At 33.8% G+C, this 17,028-nt stretch overlaps 2 protein-coding genes across 4 annotated transcripts; one reads left to right on the plus strand and one right to left on the minus strand.

Moving 5' to 3' along the window:
* The first annotated feature begins 1,771 nt into the window (after positions 1-1,771).
* On the plus strand, positions 1,772-4,971 carry LOC133694337 (transcription factor JUNGBRUNNEN 1-like). 2 transcript variants are annotated; one of them, XM_062115832.1, is made up of 3 exons: positions 1,772-2,125; positions 3,320-3,618; positions 4,414-4,971. In XM_062115832.1, exons 1-3 carry the CDS (start codon positions 1,918-1,920, stop codon positions 4,822-4,824), a joined length of 918 nt encoding a protein of 305 aa, XP_061971816.1. In that variant the 5' UTR covers positions 1,772-1,917; the 3' UTR covers positions 4,825-4,971. The 2 variants fall into 2 exon arrangements, with proteins under 2 accessions (XP_061971816.1, XP_061971817.1); XM_062115833.1 differs by having other exon boundaries at positions 3,324-3,618.
* A 4,146-nt stretch (positions 4,972-9,117) lies between these two features.
* Positions 9,118-17,028, minus strand: LOC133695060 (uncharacterized). Of its 2 annotated transcripts, none has more exons than XM_062116830.1 (10): positions 16,648-17,028; positions 16,413-16,526; positions 16,150-16,211; positions 15,984-16,067; positions 15,832-15,863; positions 15,648-15,729; positions 14,273-14,501; positions 10,774-11,001; positions 10,233-10,525; positions 9,118-9,919 (listed from the first exon to the last, which is right to left on the minus strand). In XM_062116830.1, the coding sequence occupies exons 1-10, from the start codon at positions 16,669-16,671 to the stop codon at positions 9,556-9,558; spliced, it is 1,512 nt and encodes a 503-aa protein (XP_061972814.1). In that variant the 5' UTR covers positions 16,672-17,028; the 3' UTR covers positions 9,118-9,555. The 2 variants fall into 2 exon arrangements, with proteins under 2 accessions (XP_061972814.1, XP_061972813.1); XM_062116829.1 differs by having other exon boundaries at positions 16,413-16,529; positions 16,648-17,027.

Here is a 17,028-nt window from a genome sequence, read left to right on the forward strand (position 1 = left end):
ATGAAAGTGATGATAAGAAATTTCTAATTTATAAATTAGTCTAATTATAAATGAACATCTAATTAAAACCTATCTATATCACCCAATTTAAGTCTTAAAGAGTTACGATAAGCACCATTAAATACTTGATTTGAATATCAAAATTGTGATTAGAATTTTTGTATCTTATCCTTTCTTTTTAATATATAGTCTAAATTTTTCTTAGAATCTCGTTTTTAATTTATATATATATATATATATATATATATATATATCCAAGTTCCTTCTCATATTTTTAAAATTTAAGCAATGTCAATCTTGACATGTATAACTTAATTAATCAGGTTTTATATTTGTTTTTTAAAGATTATTAGTTCTAGTTCTACAAATTTCAGGATTATTAAAATCTTATATAATAGTTAATTTCAAGACTTATAAAATTAGTTGAGATGTGCTTGCTTGCATACCCGTGTTAATAATAATAATAATAATAAGTTTAAGCAATTCAATAGTTTTGCATGATGGAATAAGCTGCCGATTATAAAAGAATTAATTACAACGTGCATGAAATTTGATTAATAAGTGCAGTGAATTGCGTTATCATAATTACGGGTAGATAGTCAATTCTTTCAATCAAATCGGAAAAATAACTTAGTTTTAATGATAACTTTTAATATTATTAGGGCAATGACATGAAATAATATAATCGGTATAGTCCGTATAAAACCACATGAAGCAGGCCCACAAAATTAAATTGAAACGGAGTAGAAGTCACCGTTTTAATTTGCCTATGGTTGAAAATAAACTTCACAACCTACTCTAATCTCTAATATCGAACACGACAACAAAATTAACTTTTAATATTATTTATTTAAAAATTTTACTTTAATAAATAAAATAACACACACACACACTATATAATAGCATTTTATAATCACCTTTACTATATATCTTTTGCAGTGTTTTTTTTATCAGCAATCGTGCGGTAACACACACACGCGCGCGTGCGCGCACACAATGATATTTTACTTAAATATTAGTATAGCTATGGAACAATTGTTATTAAAATTCTAAGTTATGATAGTGTAACCAAACCACTAAAGTCTAAAGCCGTGATCTTTATCAAAATAATTAACTATTCTCTGTTGTCTTCAGGAAATACATGGGGGAGTATATACATGGAGCAATGGAAGCAAGAATGAAAAGAATCTTCAAGTATATAATTAGTCAAACCCTAAATATATATAGAAATAAAAACAAAAATAAAAGAACAAGAGGAATTTTAGTGTTTTGAAGTGGGAAATTACCTGGTCTACAAAGGGGGCTAAAAATTTATATCACGATGCATTAATTATTAGATTCCAAGAAAGGAAAAAAAAAGACGAAGAAATTTGCCAATCTTAATTCTAGACATAATTGTCTGTGTGTCCCAGGGTGGCTTTCTTTTATATATATATAAAAAAAATTAAAAATTAAATTAAATATATGCTTTCCAAATTAATGAGATGGCTTGGTTGAAATTTTCCTAAATACAAAGAGTAAATTAGGAACCCAATTTTCGATAGTCAAAGGGTCTCTCTTTAAGTTAGACTTTTATTGGTTCAATATCTGATGAGACTTCAAACTTTCCAAAAAAGTCCCATGTCACTTGCTAATTTTTACACCCCAGATTCTCTGCAACATTTACCAGTAACATGTTTCTATGAGCCATCATTATCAGCTGACGATTCATTAGCAGACTTCTTCCAAGACTGATCATCTTCCCTTATTAGCTATGTACCCTTAATTTATAATCAAAGTCATGGCCTTGACCAACTAAGCACACGACGCAAGCATTCACCGAACACAGTATATGTATATATATACTTGAAGACCACCGCGCTAAATATCATTATATATGGTGTAAGAGAGAAGAAATAGAGAGAGAGAGAGAGAGAGATGGAGGCCGTGACAAAGATGAGTGGCTGTATTAGTTCTGATAATTATGATAAGGATGAGGAAGTGATACTTCCGGGTTTCCGATTTCACCCCACAGATGAAGAGCTTGTTGGGTTCTATCTGCGGCGGAAGGTGGAAAAGAAACGAATTGGTATTGAACTCATCAAACAGATTGATATCTACAAATACGATCCATGGGATCTTCCAAGTAAGATGTGCTCTTTTACGTGTATACTGTTTATATATGTTCCTCCATCAACTATAAAAGCACAGCTATATACGTAGGTCATCACTTTTTATGACTTTCTCGTTTTAATTAGCTACAGAGAAACCACAGAAGTACACTTCTTTCATTTTTCAGTTGTGAGCAATCACATCTGTGTTTTATGCACAAAACTAGAGCTTTTCTTTGGGTATCCAAAATCAATCTTCTGTTTAGAGGCATATTATGTTTTCTTGAGATGACATATATGTATATAAGCAGGGTTACTGTGTAAGAAAACAGCACATACCTAAAATATAGTACTTCAGGTGTGTCAAGCTGCGAAACTTCAGCATGATCGATCTCAACGGGTCTCTGACTGAAAGGAACGATATCTGGTTAAGCAATTAGATATTTTAAAATCATTTTGTTTGTTTATTGAGATATTTATCCGTGGTTAGTACATAGAAGAGAAAGGGTGTAAGGTCTGCTTTTTGCAAGGCAATCCAACCCTACCTCGAAAGTTTTATATTTGCTGTCTTTTTAACCTTCCTATGATGTATGGTATAGAAGGATCTCTTATCGAGGGATCATAAAAACCTTGGAGTCACTACAGTTATCTCAAACCGATCCATTATATCTTCCTTTTTTCTAATGTTTAAAACATAAGCTTGTCCATCTTGACAAGAAGAAGCAACAAGAATAAGAAACTGCGCGCAGCATAAAAAGGTTCCCATGGTGGATTTGTTGATATCGGATATATGGCTGCAACTCGCTCCTGCCGCTCTACCGGATATCAGTCGATATCCTGCCATGTGGCCGGATATGAATCATTTACTTTTAGTTACGCAAGACATTCATTTGTAATTGGAAAAAATAATTGAGGGATGAGGTGAAAATTTTGCGAAAAAGGACACTAGAAGAGAAGCAGAGAACGTGCTAGAATCGCGATATTGCCTTGTTGTTAGCTCATAATTCTAATACTAATTTCCTCCTGTATTAGCAGGTATATAAAAATGTAATTTAAAAATAAAAGTATCTAAATCTTGCACTGTTTCCCTCCATGATCAGAATCTGCTTTCAGATTTTAGTGTAAAGCTATGATTTAAATTAGCAGATAACTGCATATTTTAATTCACCTACATTCTGATAATATCATTGGCTTGGCCTCTAACTTTCTGTTTTCTTGTTCTTGTTAAGTTAGCACTGCAGAGGACAAAGAGTGGTATTTCTTCTGCATAAGAGGGAGAAAGTACAGGAACAGCGTAAGACCTAATAGGGTGACACGATCTGGATTTTGGAAGGCCACTGGTATTGACAAGCCCATATATTCAGACAAAGAAACACATGAGTGCATCGGTCTCAAGAAATGCTTGGTCTACTACCGGGGAAGTGCTGGAAAAGGCACAAAAACTGATTGGATGATGCATGAATTTCGCCTTCCACCAAACGGGAGGACTACAAATCCCCTCAACGCTAGGAACGTTGCGCAAGAAGCTGTAAGTTTTCTAAAATTAATCCACATCCTTCCTCATCAATATAGTTTTTCATAAGTATGCTCACCATTTTTTTATGCTGCCACAGGAAATTCCCCCTAAAGATTACGGAGTTCTAATTAATTATTAACCTCGTTACCTGTAGTTAATGTGATGCATTTTAAAATCACTCATCTAATATGTTAAATTTTTAAATTTAAATAATTTTTTAATATAATATTAAATTTTTATTAATCAAATAATTACAAGTTCAAATCATATTATTTTTATTCTAATTAACCCACTTGAAGTGTGTTAGAAAATAATATAAAAACTATTATTAAAATCTTATTTACCAATTTAGTTTTTAGATTAAGATATTTACAAATAAATATATTATTTTTTGTTTTTTTTATTGCTTTTAATATTTAAATTATACTTTTTTATGCATAAAAATACTAATTACCCTAAAATAATAAGAATGTTGAATACATAAGTTAAATATAATTTCACGTGTGAGACTCACTCGTACCCATTGCTGAAATTTATAAATCAATGAAATTAATTAATGAGGTGATGGCCAGTGCATTCATGATGATAATAGCAGTGTATGGACACCAAAATTTAAGGGTTTTTTTTTTTTTTTACGAATTTCGAACTCTTCTTTTTTGGAAGTCAAACTGTGGAAGAGACCTTTAAAGGCTGCAATCAATAGGGAACACCGATCTTCAATAGTTCGAAATGCAAGGAGTATTTATTTCAGTTGCCAAGGAAGGAAAATTCAAATTTCTTCAGCTGACTCTTTTCGTGGCTATGCAGGAGGTTTGGACACTCTGTCGAATTCTGAAACGAATCCCATCCTACAAAAAGTGCGTAGCTGCAGTACCAGCAACTGAACAAAAATCCATTAACTGTGATTCAAATTCAAAATCATGCAGCTTTGAATCTGAAACCAGTACTGAGCAGGATGTAAGTTTTGGAGACTCATTTGTTCAAAGAAATGAAAGGAAGCCTGTCACCATAGACCAAGTTGACCATGAAAGGAATCACCTTTTTATGGGTGGTCAACATGATTCAGTAACTGAAGCTTCATTTACAGCAGCTTACCAGGGCTTTCGGAACACAGGTATTGAAGATGATTTCTTCGTTAATGGAAACTGGGATGACCTAAGAACAGTGGTTGAGCTAGCCATCGATCCAGCTCAAGTTCCTGACGAATGTAGATGGTAGATATATGTACTTTTCTTTCCTATGATTAGGGGTTTAGAAACTCTAATAAGCATACGATGGCTTAGTATTAAATTTTTGACATTTTCTTTTTCTAAGTTTAACCGAACTGATGTCGTATAAGCAGATTTCACCTTTCCTTTCCTTTTATTTTATTTTTTGGTTGGATATCAATTTATAAGCTTTCATGGCTACCTTAAAATACCACATGCAATTGGGGGGGATTGATTTGTGGATGACTTGATGGCTGATGCAAGGAATCACACTATTATTAATTATTATTATTATTATTATTATTTATTGTTGCTTTGAGTTTTCATGAAGTGATTGGTTTGATAAACGGAACGTATGGTCCAAATCCATGCATTAATTTTTCTCACCTGTCTCATTCCGAGGATTAATATGTAAGGTCAATCTGTCGGACTTTGATGAATACAGTTTTCATTTTCTTATATATTTTTTTTATTTTAAATTAGAATTTCATTTTCATGCGATCCCATGATTTGGTGAGTTTTTCAATTGTATTGACCAAGTATGGAATAACTCAACTGAAAAAAATATTATTTTTAGATGGTTATATATTTCCTTCTCTCATTGATGGAAAAAGAAACAGTTTGTTTGGTCATTAGCCCAAATAGATTCGGCAACACCAAAAACAGCTAGAACAAAAAAAATGGGCATATAGTTCCAAGATAGAAAAGAGAGTAAAAAAAAGAAAAAGAAATGTCGAGTGCACGCTGTAGCTCCGATCAATACATGCACGGCACACTGGAAAAACCTAATGACATAAAAAAAGTTCATTATCAAAGTTAAAGGTGAGTCACATGCACCACCTAAAAATAATGGGCGTGACTCACATGCTAGCACATGTGATGCACATACCAACCAAAATTTTATTCCTGTCTCGTCTAGTTCATGTTCAAAATCAGTCCTGCATGAGCTCAAATGGACTAGTACTTGCCAGTCTATGGGTAAGCCTAAATGGGCTAACATATGCATTCAGGCGAAGCCTAAACGAACTTGCCATAGATTAGCAATCCTGTTCACGGCACCCTAGTCTTTCCAATCGCCACTCAAAGTCACGAGCTCCAAAAAAGTCAGTGTAATGTCATATTCTTTTTAACTTATGCGTAGATTTTCAGTGCGATGTCTGTATTTTTCGTTAATGGTTATTTCTTGTCAACATGTCTCCTTGAAATGTTACATGCAAGAAAAAATAACTATTTTCCATTATTACATCACTCTCCTTGAGATAAAACGACAATCATCCCATCACTTTAATAAAAAGTAGTCAAGCTCAATTACTCTATCCGTCAAAGGTATGGCCATGAAAAACCCAATCAATTTAAAATTTCCACGGCTTCATCGCCCACAAAATTCTATCTCCATTCCGACAAGGTTTAAAACCACGTGTGTTTCAAGCTCAATTTTCTCATGCCTCGTTTCCTCTCTCTTGCGCAAATTACACAAAGCCATTAAAGAACCATTTGAAATAGCTAATTTATTTTTACATGAGCAAGTAGAGTTGTTATGTTAGCTCTCTTGGACATGAATTAATATCTCTACATCTAACACAGAGGGAGGCTAGGCTAGGCTGGCAGGCGTGGAAGAACAATGACAGGGAGGCAATGGAAATGATATAGAACCGTAATTTGGGAGGCTCAAGCTTTTCTCCATCGCAAGTACCACTACTAATAAGTAAATTATGAACTCCTTAGTTATATATTGATTACTATATATTTAATATAAAACTAACATTATAATATACTACCAATACTAATAAGTAATAAGTAAATTCTCCTCAACTCTAATTAAACAAAATACCAATATTAACAAAATTATTAGTTTCTAAAAAGTAGACTACTTTTAGAATAAAGTTTAAAATATAGGCAAATCTTGTTTAAAATATAGGCAAATCACTCTTACAGTAATATACTGGCACTTTATTTTTATTATTAATATTTTACAAAAAGACTTAATTAAGAAGTTGATATATATAGAATATTAAAATATGAGAATAATTAAATTAAATTCAAATTTATCAACTTGTTAAATTGAATCCTTAGTCCATTTCTTATATAATGTGTTAATATATTTTAGATCATTTTAATGTGTTAATATAAAAAATAAATTAGATTATTTTGCTGATTCATTTGCTGATTTTTTTGATATTTTTAGATCATTTTAATGTATTAATATTAAAAATAATTTTTAAAAAATAAAAAATATATTATTTTAATACATTTCCAAATGAAAAATACTTTAAAAAACAACCATAATTATATTCTTAATCACGCTGAAAGATACCATGTCATTGCTTCCGATCTTCTTCTTTAACTAGGAAACATGAAACATTGGGTGGATGTTAGTTATTTCTGGTTACAAAAGTTTATATGCCACAGTTTGAATGACTTTATCGGAACCAAAATACCACGGGTTCGGCTTTATATCCTTTTAAAACCCGCAGCTAACTGTCTTTGTAAATTATGATTCATTTGTTCTCTTTTCTGCAACATTTCTCCAATTCATGTCATAATAGTATTATCTAGTCACACCATTTCTTAGATGAAGGTGGATAAACATACATAGCATGAAAAATGTTCATTTTGATAGTGGAATGGTAGTTAGAATTATACTATTATTGTCCTAAAACCAACTATGAAGACCAATATTTAGGATTATTCATAGACATATACCTTGGGTATGTTCCAAACAATGATTTACATGTCTGGACTATCCATCAGATTAAATATTATAAGTTGAGCTCATAAACAACTTAATACCTAACAACTAAATCGATAAATATCTTGTCAATGTCAATCACAATAATTGTTAACAACCATGAAACTTATAAAAATAATTTAAGAATATCTAAGCTACCATCTTAGTAGTGAAAGAATGTAATAAATCAATGAAGTAACTATATATTATAAACTTGTCCACAATAACCAATATAGTGCCCTTACCTTTAGACTTTGGTAGCCCTTTGCTTGATCTCCATAACCACATGTTTATCTATGAAGCTCTGGGTATTATCACTATTAATAAGAATTATAAGGTTCTCGTTTTGTTAATTTCCTTGTATTATAAGCATAAGTATTAGCCAATGTCTTAAGAGATAAGCCATACTGATCCACCTAATCCTATTGAGCCATAATTTTATTATTATTTCCCTTATCTACTTCTAGAAGATCCTCACTTTTTTCTACACCATTCATCATATTCAAGTTCTTCAAATTACATTGATGGCCTAATACAAATTTCTCCCAATATTTATAATAGTACTGTCTTAATTTTCTCTTTTGTTCATGTAAGGTTCCATGCAATCGTTTTCCTTCTACTGTAAAATTAGTTCTTGCATTATAAGGAGTTTTGAAAGATGAGTTACTTGGTGGTTTTCCATATTGAAAGGAGGAGATATTTTGGGTAACATTATATTCTTCCTCGCTAAGCATGTTTAGACTCCCTTTGCCACGTTGCTTAATCAAATGCTTGTATCAATGTTGCAAGCTTCAATATCTTCAATGATAGTTTGATACCATCTTCGCGACCATTGATACAGCTTGATATAAAGTATAATTATAGTAGTGAAGGATTCAAGATGCTCATTAAAGATTTGAGCTCCTCAAACCTTTCAACATACTTTTATACCCCTTTCTCTCGCACCAACTTGTTGAGTTCTTCCATTACATCGTCCTTGCTGCCAAGTCTTGTACAAATGGATCGAACAAACTCCACCCAGTTAGTGAGGTCATGATCTCCTATCAATTCAATGCACAAATGGAAACTTTGAATCCTACAATTCTTGATGAAGAACTTGTATTCTCTCATCCAATTGTCTACCGTGCACTTCCAAAGCTGACTTGTTGTTTTCCACTATTATTTTTGTTTCCTCCTGCAATAGCCTTGAATTCATGGCTCTGGTATCAATTTACTAAGGTTTGACCTTGACAAAAATATTTGGTGGTCGAGAAATCGAGATTGAGAGTTAGAGAGAGAGAGGAGGGAGGGAGATTGTTCTTGTAATTTACAAAAAAAAAAAAAAAATTATTGTTATCACTTGCCTTCTCATTTACGACACTATCAAGTTTGTAACAAATTGCCGCGCCAACTCTAAGGCTTTTAGTGCATAGTTCAACTAAATCCAAATTTTCTTAGCTAAACTAGCAAAGAAACTGCACCTGGTGCAACTGGATGTGCTTCGTTAAATGATTTCATTTAATGAGGGAAATCTTTGGGTAACAACGCATGTAAAAGCAACAAAAACCCAATCAAGCAACAAAAGAGGTCAGCATCTTTAAGAAAAAAATGCATTTAACACTCAGAACTAACAAGCTCTTTACACAAACATAAAAAAGGGATTATTGTTATGCCCTCAGAGACATTGAAGAATGGCCAGCTGTATTCTTTAACAAAGATACAAAGTCAATCACAACAATGACGACTGGAAAATATATGGTTAGGACAAGAAGGTTCAGATTTCAGAACAACGCTCTGTACACGCGTATCATAGATGGACTATTTTGAAGCTCTCAAATACATTCCAGGAAAGCTCTGGATGTATCCTTCATTGAAGATACATGGTGATATAGCAAGCAATGGCGTCCAACCAGCCAGCGGATGAAAGACATACCTCGAGAAGTTTTAGGATTTTACTGTCAATTGACCTCAAATAGCATGCCATTCCCTACCTTTAAAGATTGTTGTCCGCTGTAGAACATGCAAGATTAAACATCAAGCCTGATGATAGGTGTTGGCTCCTTGCTCATGATGATTATTTACAGGTGCCCTAACAACAGGAATATCCAGGCTGCTTCCATCTATCTCCGGCGCAACTTCTCTGACATCAGCTATTGTTGACTCTGTTGCCTGAATATCGCTCCATTCAGCATCTTCAACTGGCCGGGGGTTGCTTTGATCCACTGCCATGTGCACAACATTCTCCCCAGCAGCTGGGACAGCTCTAGAAACACTAAGACAAGCTTTATCAACATTCTCATCTGACAAGTCTACATGCTTAGTCAGGGGAAGAGTGCTGTCCACAACATTTGGAGTCTCCATTTTCTCCTTGAAAACTTGCTTTGTATCTTTGTGCTGCCTGTTGAGGGAATGGTATATCAATTTGTCTATCTTAGCAAGTTTCAAGTACAATATCTTTTTTAATTTCCCCTTTCATGGGCTGAAAATGCTGATGACAAAATGCAGAAAAGAAACAATCGAGGTACATTAGCAGAAGCAGTACAATGGCAAAATCCAAGAGTGAAATATACAGATTTATGTCTCCTAAAGGCTAATATAAGATGATTTCAAAATGTCTCCTAAAGGCTAATATAAGATGATTTCAAAACATCAAAAAATGAAAAAAGGGGCAGCAATCTTTCTATCGGGTTAGAAGGGATCAGATGTCAAACCTTTGAAGTTGTGCCTGTAACATATTCACGTATGCTAGAAGCTCTTCCTTCTCCTTCACAGCAGCTGCCTCTCTCTGTGCAACCTCCTTTATTCTAGCTTCAGCATCTGCTTCTGCAACTCTTGCCTTCTCCTCTGCTCTAACAACAGCTCCTTCCAATATCAGAGCACGCTCTCTGGCTTTTGCAATCTCAGAACGCCATAAATTTGCCTCCTGGATGGCAGAGTCTCTCTGCCTGATCAGTTGATCTCTTTCCTTACTCAGAGTCACAACCTTTTCTTCATACTCTTTTAACTACACACATCCATAAATGAAAGCCCACATAAACAAACTGAAACTGACATCCTAAATTGTACGTAGGCATTAGCTCTCATTTGGCAATGATACGCACATTAATCAAACTGCATCTCGAAAGAGAGAATATGGTCTTGAAGAGGGATTTGCTTTTGCTAACACATCCCATATGGTTTACATATATATATATATATATATAGCCTTTGGACTATAGAATGAACCATTGAAAAAGGCGGGATTACTAGTACCTTCAACATGGATGACTCCAGCTGCTTTTCTGAAGCTTTTGATAACCGCTCAATTTCAGCACAAACAATTCTTCTCTGTTCATCCATAGTATGAGCAGAAGATGCTGCAGCCTCAGCAGCTTCAGCTGTCTCAGATAGTTTATCTGCTATGTCTTTTATTATTGAGTCACGAGCACGAATATCTCGAGCCAGATTCTGTAATTCCTCATCCTTGACTCTCAGCGTCTCCTGTAAAATATTCTCGCTTTAGAAACCAAGTCCATGTGGAATGAATAGTCAAATAAACTTAATGTTTGGCATCAGGAAGCCACAGGTTGGAAACATGCCAACCTAGCCTAGGCAGGTGTTGCACAGCATGTAGTTTATATATAGTGCAAGGATAGTTAGTTGATTCTCAAAAGAAAAGGACGCGTAGTTGGGTTCTCTAGGCACAAATTTCCATGTAAGACCATAACAAAGCCAGCCACTTTGATTTTTAAAGAAAAATTACTATTTATTATTATTCCTAACATGAAATTTGTGAAACACTCAATAATATTAGGGTAAAAATGTTCAAGACTTTGAAAACAACTTCTTGTTTGTGGGAGTAAGCAAGTGTTAAAACAGTAAGTTGTCTAGCAAGTATGATGAGGACATCAAATCCAAGACATGATTCGGTTGTATGATCTATGATGATGGAAGATAGCTCAACTCTTGTATTATTGGATTTTATTTAGGTTTATTTATTGGCTTAATTTAGTTATTGTTTTATTTAGGTTTATTTATTGAACTTAATTTACTTATTATTGGATATTTTATTTGGTGGGACATAAACCCAATTATTTGTTCTAGTTAGGGTTTCAATATTTATATCTTATTTTTCTAAATGTTAGACAATTTTGTTTAATTGAATAAAAATTTGTAGAGTTGCAACTTCTCAACCCCTATTCTTTCTCTTCTTTAGCTTTTTTCTTTGGCTGTTTTTTCTTAGCTTATTACTACATCTTCAAATATTTTTTGTCCCGTATCAACCTTGATATTAAAGCTTAGGCTTTTAATTGTTATTACAATTAATCGATCTTTTAGAGCTTGTGAAAATCCTCAAAATTCAACATAGTTCCAAGCCCAAGAAATTGTGTAGAATCATCAACATTTGAAGAAAAAAACTAATTTGTCTGTTTACAATCCAAATCTTAAGAATAAAAAAAGTTACCCTCGCTCAGCTATGTCATCAAACTACCATGTCTGCACCAAGCCATCACACCACCACATCAGTGACATGTCAACGCACTACCACGTCAATGCACGTCAACAACATCACACTGCATTGTCATGTCAGCCATCATTGCCACGTCAGCATTTTTTGCCATGTCAGCAATAGTACCTTCCAACATCTTCCCACCAAGCAATCTAGACAGTAAATAAGTTTACCTTTTAATACGTTGAATTTTATTGTATTGGTATTACACTTGTTATTCAAATTATCAGTGACCTTCTGTGCCTAAAAAAAGACTCTCCTTGCATTACACCCTTATATATTTGCCCACTTTATATATTGTCATTCAAATTTTGTCATTGGACTTTTTTATTAATTGTGGAGCTTATCGAAATTAGTAAAAAGTTGTGACTTTTATTTGATTAATCATTTACACTTAAAGGTCTAACATTGCATGCTTAAAATTTCTCTGGTGTTTTCTATTCTTGATTAATCTCCACATTAAAAATAAAAATGAAATTAGCTTTATTTTTGTATTGTGATTTCACTTGTAGAAATCATATATGATCTCAATTCCATTTCTAAGTTAGTGTTGCATTTGTATCATGATCATCTAGTGTCAAACCTTAAGTCTTACACTTACCGTGGACCCAACCCTTAGTGAAACTCTCAAGGTCATTTGAGAGGAACTCTAAACTCAGATGACCAATATGTCTAAAAGAGTTAAACCCCTAGAGAGTTCTCAAATAAAGCACCCAAAGACAAGTAAAAATTACAGCAATAATCACTAATAGGGAAGTTCACCATGAGCGTCACCAATATAACTATCATTTAGGTTACTCTACATATGATGACCTTGATGAGCAAGTCACGAGCCCTAACAAAATAGAAGCTTCCACTTTTAATGATCGTCATAATCCTTGGGTCATTGATATGTGGATTCATCACATGAATCAAGTCTTTGTGTGGCATAACTTGTCTGATAATAAGAGAGTTAAATTTGCTAAGATGATGCTCATTGATAGCCCAACTTTATTGGGGAGATTCTGATTGTTTAGAGATGAGAGGTAAACCTCTCATAACTGATTGAACCAAAATGAAACAAGAATTACAGGAGAAATACCTACCCTGGTCTTATAGGAATAAACTCTTAGACCAATGGAACAGTATAAAGCAGAGGGAACAAGTTTGTCAATGAAAGATGTCCTTTGAAAACTAGTCATAAATTACAAGTGAGTAGCGAGACTAAACTTTGATATTAGCTCTACTTTTTACATAAAGAACCTCGATATATATAAAACACAACAGTCTATCTCTAATAATCCTTTTAAGACTCTTGCCCTATTATCATTATCTTTGGCACAAAATGAACATATTAATGTTACTTTGGATGGACAAATTGTTTTTACTATGGATGATGAACTTCAATGAATCCTAGTATATGAGATAGACGACTAAATTCAGACTATACTTGGATTACCAAAGAGACATCACAATAGCTTGATCCTTATCTTCGAAAGTGTTATTAGAGTTGCCATGAACTATACTCGATGAGGTCAAGTTCTTCCAACCCTGGAACAGTTGATGGGGACATCATACCCAAGACATGGTTCACACGTTTTTATGATCTATGATGATGGAGAATAGGCCAACTCTTGTGTTATTGAATTTTATTTAGGTTTATTTATTGGGCTTAATTTAGTTATTTTTGGATATTTTATTTAATAGGCTATAAACCCAATTATTTGTTCTAGTTAGGGTTTTAGCATTTATATCTTATTTTTCTAAATGTTAGACAGATTTGATGAATTGAATCAAAATTTGTAGAGTTGCAACTTTCCAACCCCTATTCCTTTTCTTCTTTAGCTTTTTTTTCTATTTTTTAAGCTTCTTCTTCTTAACTCATTACTTCATCTTTAAATCTCTTTTGTCCCACATCAAATTGCTATTTCAATTTCACTGTTAAAGAAAAAAATTGAGTGCATAATTCTCATAAGCAAGCTTGTGCACACATGCTCTGCACTGAGAACTACTTCTTCATGCATTTACACAAGCTCGGAGCACATAGCTCAGAATTTGCAGTCAATAGAGGGTAAAGGGCATGAAATTTGACACGTCTTCTAAGAGTAAACATCAAGTGGTAAACAATGCAATGGGGCACTATAGCTTAAGTTCCAAAAAATAACAAAAGGCAACCAATTTTGAATATCTATAAAGCATACTGAGTATGTTTCCCTTAATCTGGACAAAAATTGTGATATAGCAACAAAAGAACAAGAAAGAGAAATTTTGGAAATTATATACCTTCAGGATTGTCTTGTCATCCATTGGACCATCAGTTGTCCTATTATTCATCATTCCTAAAGCATTTCTCAAAGAAATCTGCATTGCTGCTTCAATTTCTTTAGAGCATTCCAGCGCTGTTGAATTGGCTGCAGCAACTACAGTGGCAACTGTTCCTAATTTTGCAGAACCATTTCCACTTAAGGAGTCCACAGCCTCTTTATGAGCTTTTAGAACCAACTGAGTAGCACTGGTTATCAGCAAGCCAAAAAAAATAATAAAAAAAAAAGGAAAAAACTACTAGTAATGCAATTTTCAACATCAATCCAAATAAAGTAAAAAAAAAAAACATGATCTCATATGATCCTTGTAAGATTGGCCAAAGTAAATTAGTTACTGAACATCATTAGCAAAAACATAGACCAACTAAAAGAAATTATTACAGGTAGAAAAAGGAACCTAAATGAAGAAAAAGAGGTACTGTTATATTCCCATGCTTTAGAGAAACTTGCCTCTTAGATTCTAAATCTTTCAACTATGTTGCCAGTGTTGGCAGGAAGAGTTTTGAGCTGATTGTTTAACTTTTAGGGCAGCACTTGAACAGGGAATGACTTCAATATACAGCCTATGTGAAGTACTTTAAAGGAGAAACACAAATTTGAAAGTTACTCCAATGTCACAGAGGACCAAACAAATCATCCACAAGATTATCAATGCTAGCAGGAGTAGGCTACAAGAATTATCCTTATTTCTACCCTATCCAAGACCATATGAGCCATACGATTCTAAAATTCTATTTTCTTTCCCTCGCTGCTTGAAGACACACCATATGTTTGCCATTTTTTGCCTCTTCAACCTTGCACTTTTTATTCAATAGATCTACATGGAAACCTCAGACAGATTCACATTATGAGACCATCTTAAATGATTTCTTCATGAACATCTATTTGACTGGTGTCACCTTTTCTTTCTATTGAACTTGCTCATTTATTATATATATCTTTTCTTAGAAGCTCCAACAAATACAATAATTGGTCATCTCCAAGGTGGTATTCAAACAAATGGTATACTGTTGGGAGGGAAAAAAATGCTTTAAAAAGTGTATACTTAATTCCAAAATCTCTAACCAACATAAGGCTTGTGAAAATTTAGTTCACAATGTAGATCATCTTCATGGAAAAGGCACAGACTCCTAGAATGTTGCATTCATGTAAACTAGGACATGGACCAGCAGGATGTTATTGCTTTCTAGTTTTCTAGAACAATATTTCAAACTTTACATAAATAATCAACAAATCTACGTAAAAGAATACCATCTATAATCATTGGAAAGTACGGGAACAGAAAAATATCCTTCAGCTCATTGAAAAGTCCATATTCCAAAGGCAAAACTTACTGTAAAGTTGCTACCCAAGCTCTAGCTGCACCAGGAGTCTCTGCACAGAGGAAGTAATCTTTTTTCTGGGGAGTACCAATGTCTAAATTATAGTTAAGCATGCAACATCACCAAATTCAAATTAACCTACACTACAATGCTTTCAACTGAAGAAAATTCAAATAGTTTGGCTAACTAAGGATACAAAAACAGCATCCATCGTACTTTGGGAGCCCACTAAATCACACCAAAAGAAACAACAGTGTTAATAATCATCCAAATTAATTAATTATGAAATTAATTTCTGAAAATACGCAAAGGAACCTTAATAGATTAAAAAAAAAACACCAATCTTACTTGAAGTTTACAGGAGAAACTGCGATGGTGCTATTTGCATCGAAGAGAATCGTCCCTTTCAAAGCTGGCTCATTTCTCCTAGTTCTAAAGCACAAGAAAACCAGCACAAGTTGAAGGATTGAAACATTACAGGCGAAAAGTGAAAAAAAGCGCAACATTTACTCACTTGTATTCCATTTTCCCAGTAGTTGGGTCTAAGATCACCCATCGCTCATTCCATTTCCTCAGCTAATAACGCAAAATTGAAGCAAACTAATCAATAACTCCTAAAGACCCAAAAATGTCATAGTTTATTTATAATTCAACAGCCAAAGAATTCAGTCATAGCTATAATAAGGTACTGTTAAAACCAGGCTGCAATTCTTGGGTATAAACTTGAAAAGAAAATTTCCGAAGTTAAAACGATTCAGGAAGTGGGAATTGCCGTACAGTTTCAGATCGCTTAAGAAGCGGGCCCTGCAACAAGTTCCTACCAGAGCCGGACGCTAATTGCCGCTTGATCTTCTCCAAACTATTCTCTGTGCCCACTGCAGGTCTCTGTTGCTGCTGCAATTAATCATAATTAAAGATTACTCATCACCGTAATCATTGATGAAAACACAGTAAAACAATTGTCGTGAATTTCATTAATTTATGATTAAAAAGAGAGAGGGACTGGACTGACCGTAGAAGCTCCGTTGGAGGCCATGGTGGGTGGAATTATAGATCGACGATAGGCAGTAAGATACGTGAAATTGAAGAAGAAATCGGAGAAATGGGTTTTTGCGATGTTTAGAATAGAAGACACCTCAGAATATAAAAATAATACCAATAAAAGTTTTACGTAGAGAGAGGGCTGTTAGGTTTCTCTGCTTGACTCGCAGGTGACGCTTTTTTTTTCTTTTTTTTTTTGTATTCGGCCTTTTTATTACTTAGTTTTCTTATCACATGCGAATTGTTCAAGACTTTTCGTACAAGTATCCTTAATTTTCAAGAAACATCACCATTGTTGCAGACCAGGTTTGGTCTCACAGATTAACCCGGGATTTAAGTGACCGGCGATGAC

Source organism: Populus nigra, chromosome 5 (genome assembly GCF_951802175.1).
Source record: "Populus nigra chromosome 5, ddPopNigr1.1, whole genome shotgun sequence".
Taxonomy (NCBI): Eukaryota; Viridiplantae; Streptophyta; class Magnoliopsida; order Malpighiales; family Salicaceae; genus Populus; species Populus nigra.

What these genes read in the sequence shown, in the direction of transcription:
- LOC133695060 (XM_062116829.1), bottom strand. Translation starts at nt 16,671, where the DNA reads ATGGCCTCCAACGGAGCTTCTACG. An exon ending in CCTCCAACGGAGCTTCTACG is followed by an intron (nt 16,530 to 16,647) that starts GTCAGTCCAGTC and finishes GATTAATTGCAG; the next exon opens with CAGCAACAGAGACCTGCAGT. An exon ending in GCTTGGGTAGCAACTTTACA is followed by an intron (nt 14,502 to 15,647) that starts GTAAGTTTTGCC and finishes GCTGATAACCAG; the next exon opens with TGCTACTCAGTTGGTTCTAA.
- LOC133694337 (XM_062115832.1), top strand. Translation starts at nt 1,918, where the DNA reads ATGGAGGCCGTGACAAAGATGAGTGGCTGTATTAGTTCTGATAATTAT. An exon ending in CGATCCATGGGATCTTCCAA is followed by an intron (nt 2,126 to 3,319) that starts GTAAGATGTGCT and finishes GTTCTTGTTAAG; the next exon opens with TTAGCACTGCAGAGGACAAA. An exon ending in GGAACGTTGCGCAAGAAGCT is followed by an intron (nt 3,619 to 4,413) that starts GTAAGTTTTCTA and finishes GTGGCTATGCAG; the next exon opens with GAGGTTTGGACACTCTGTCG.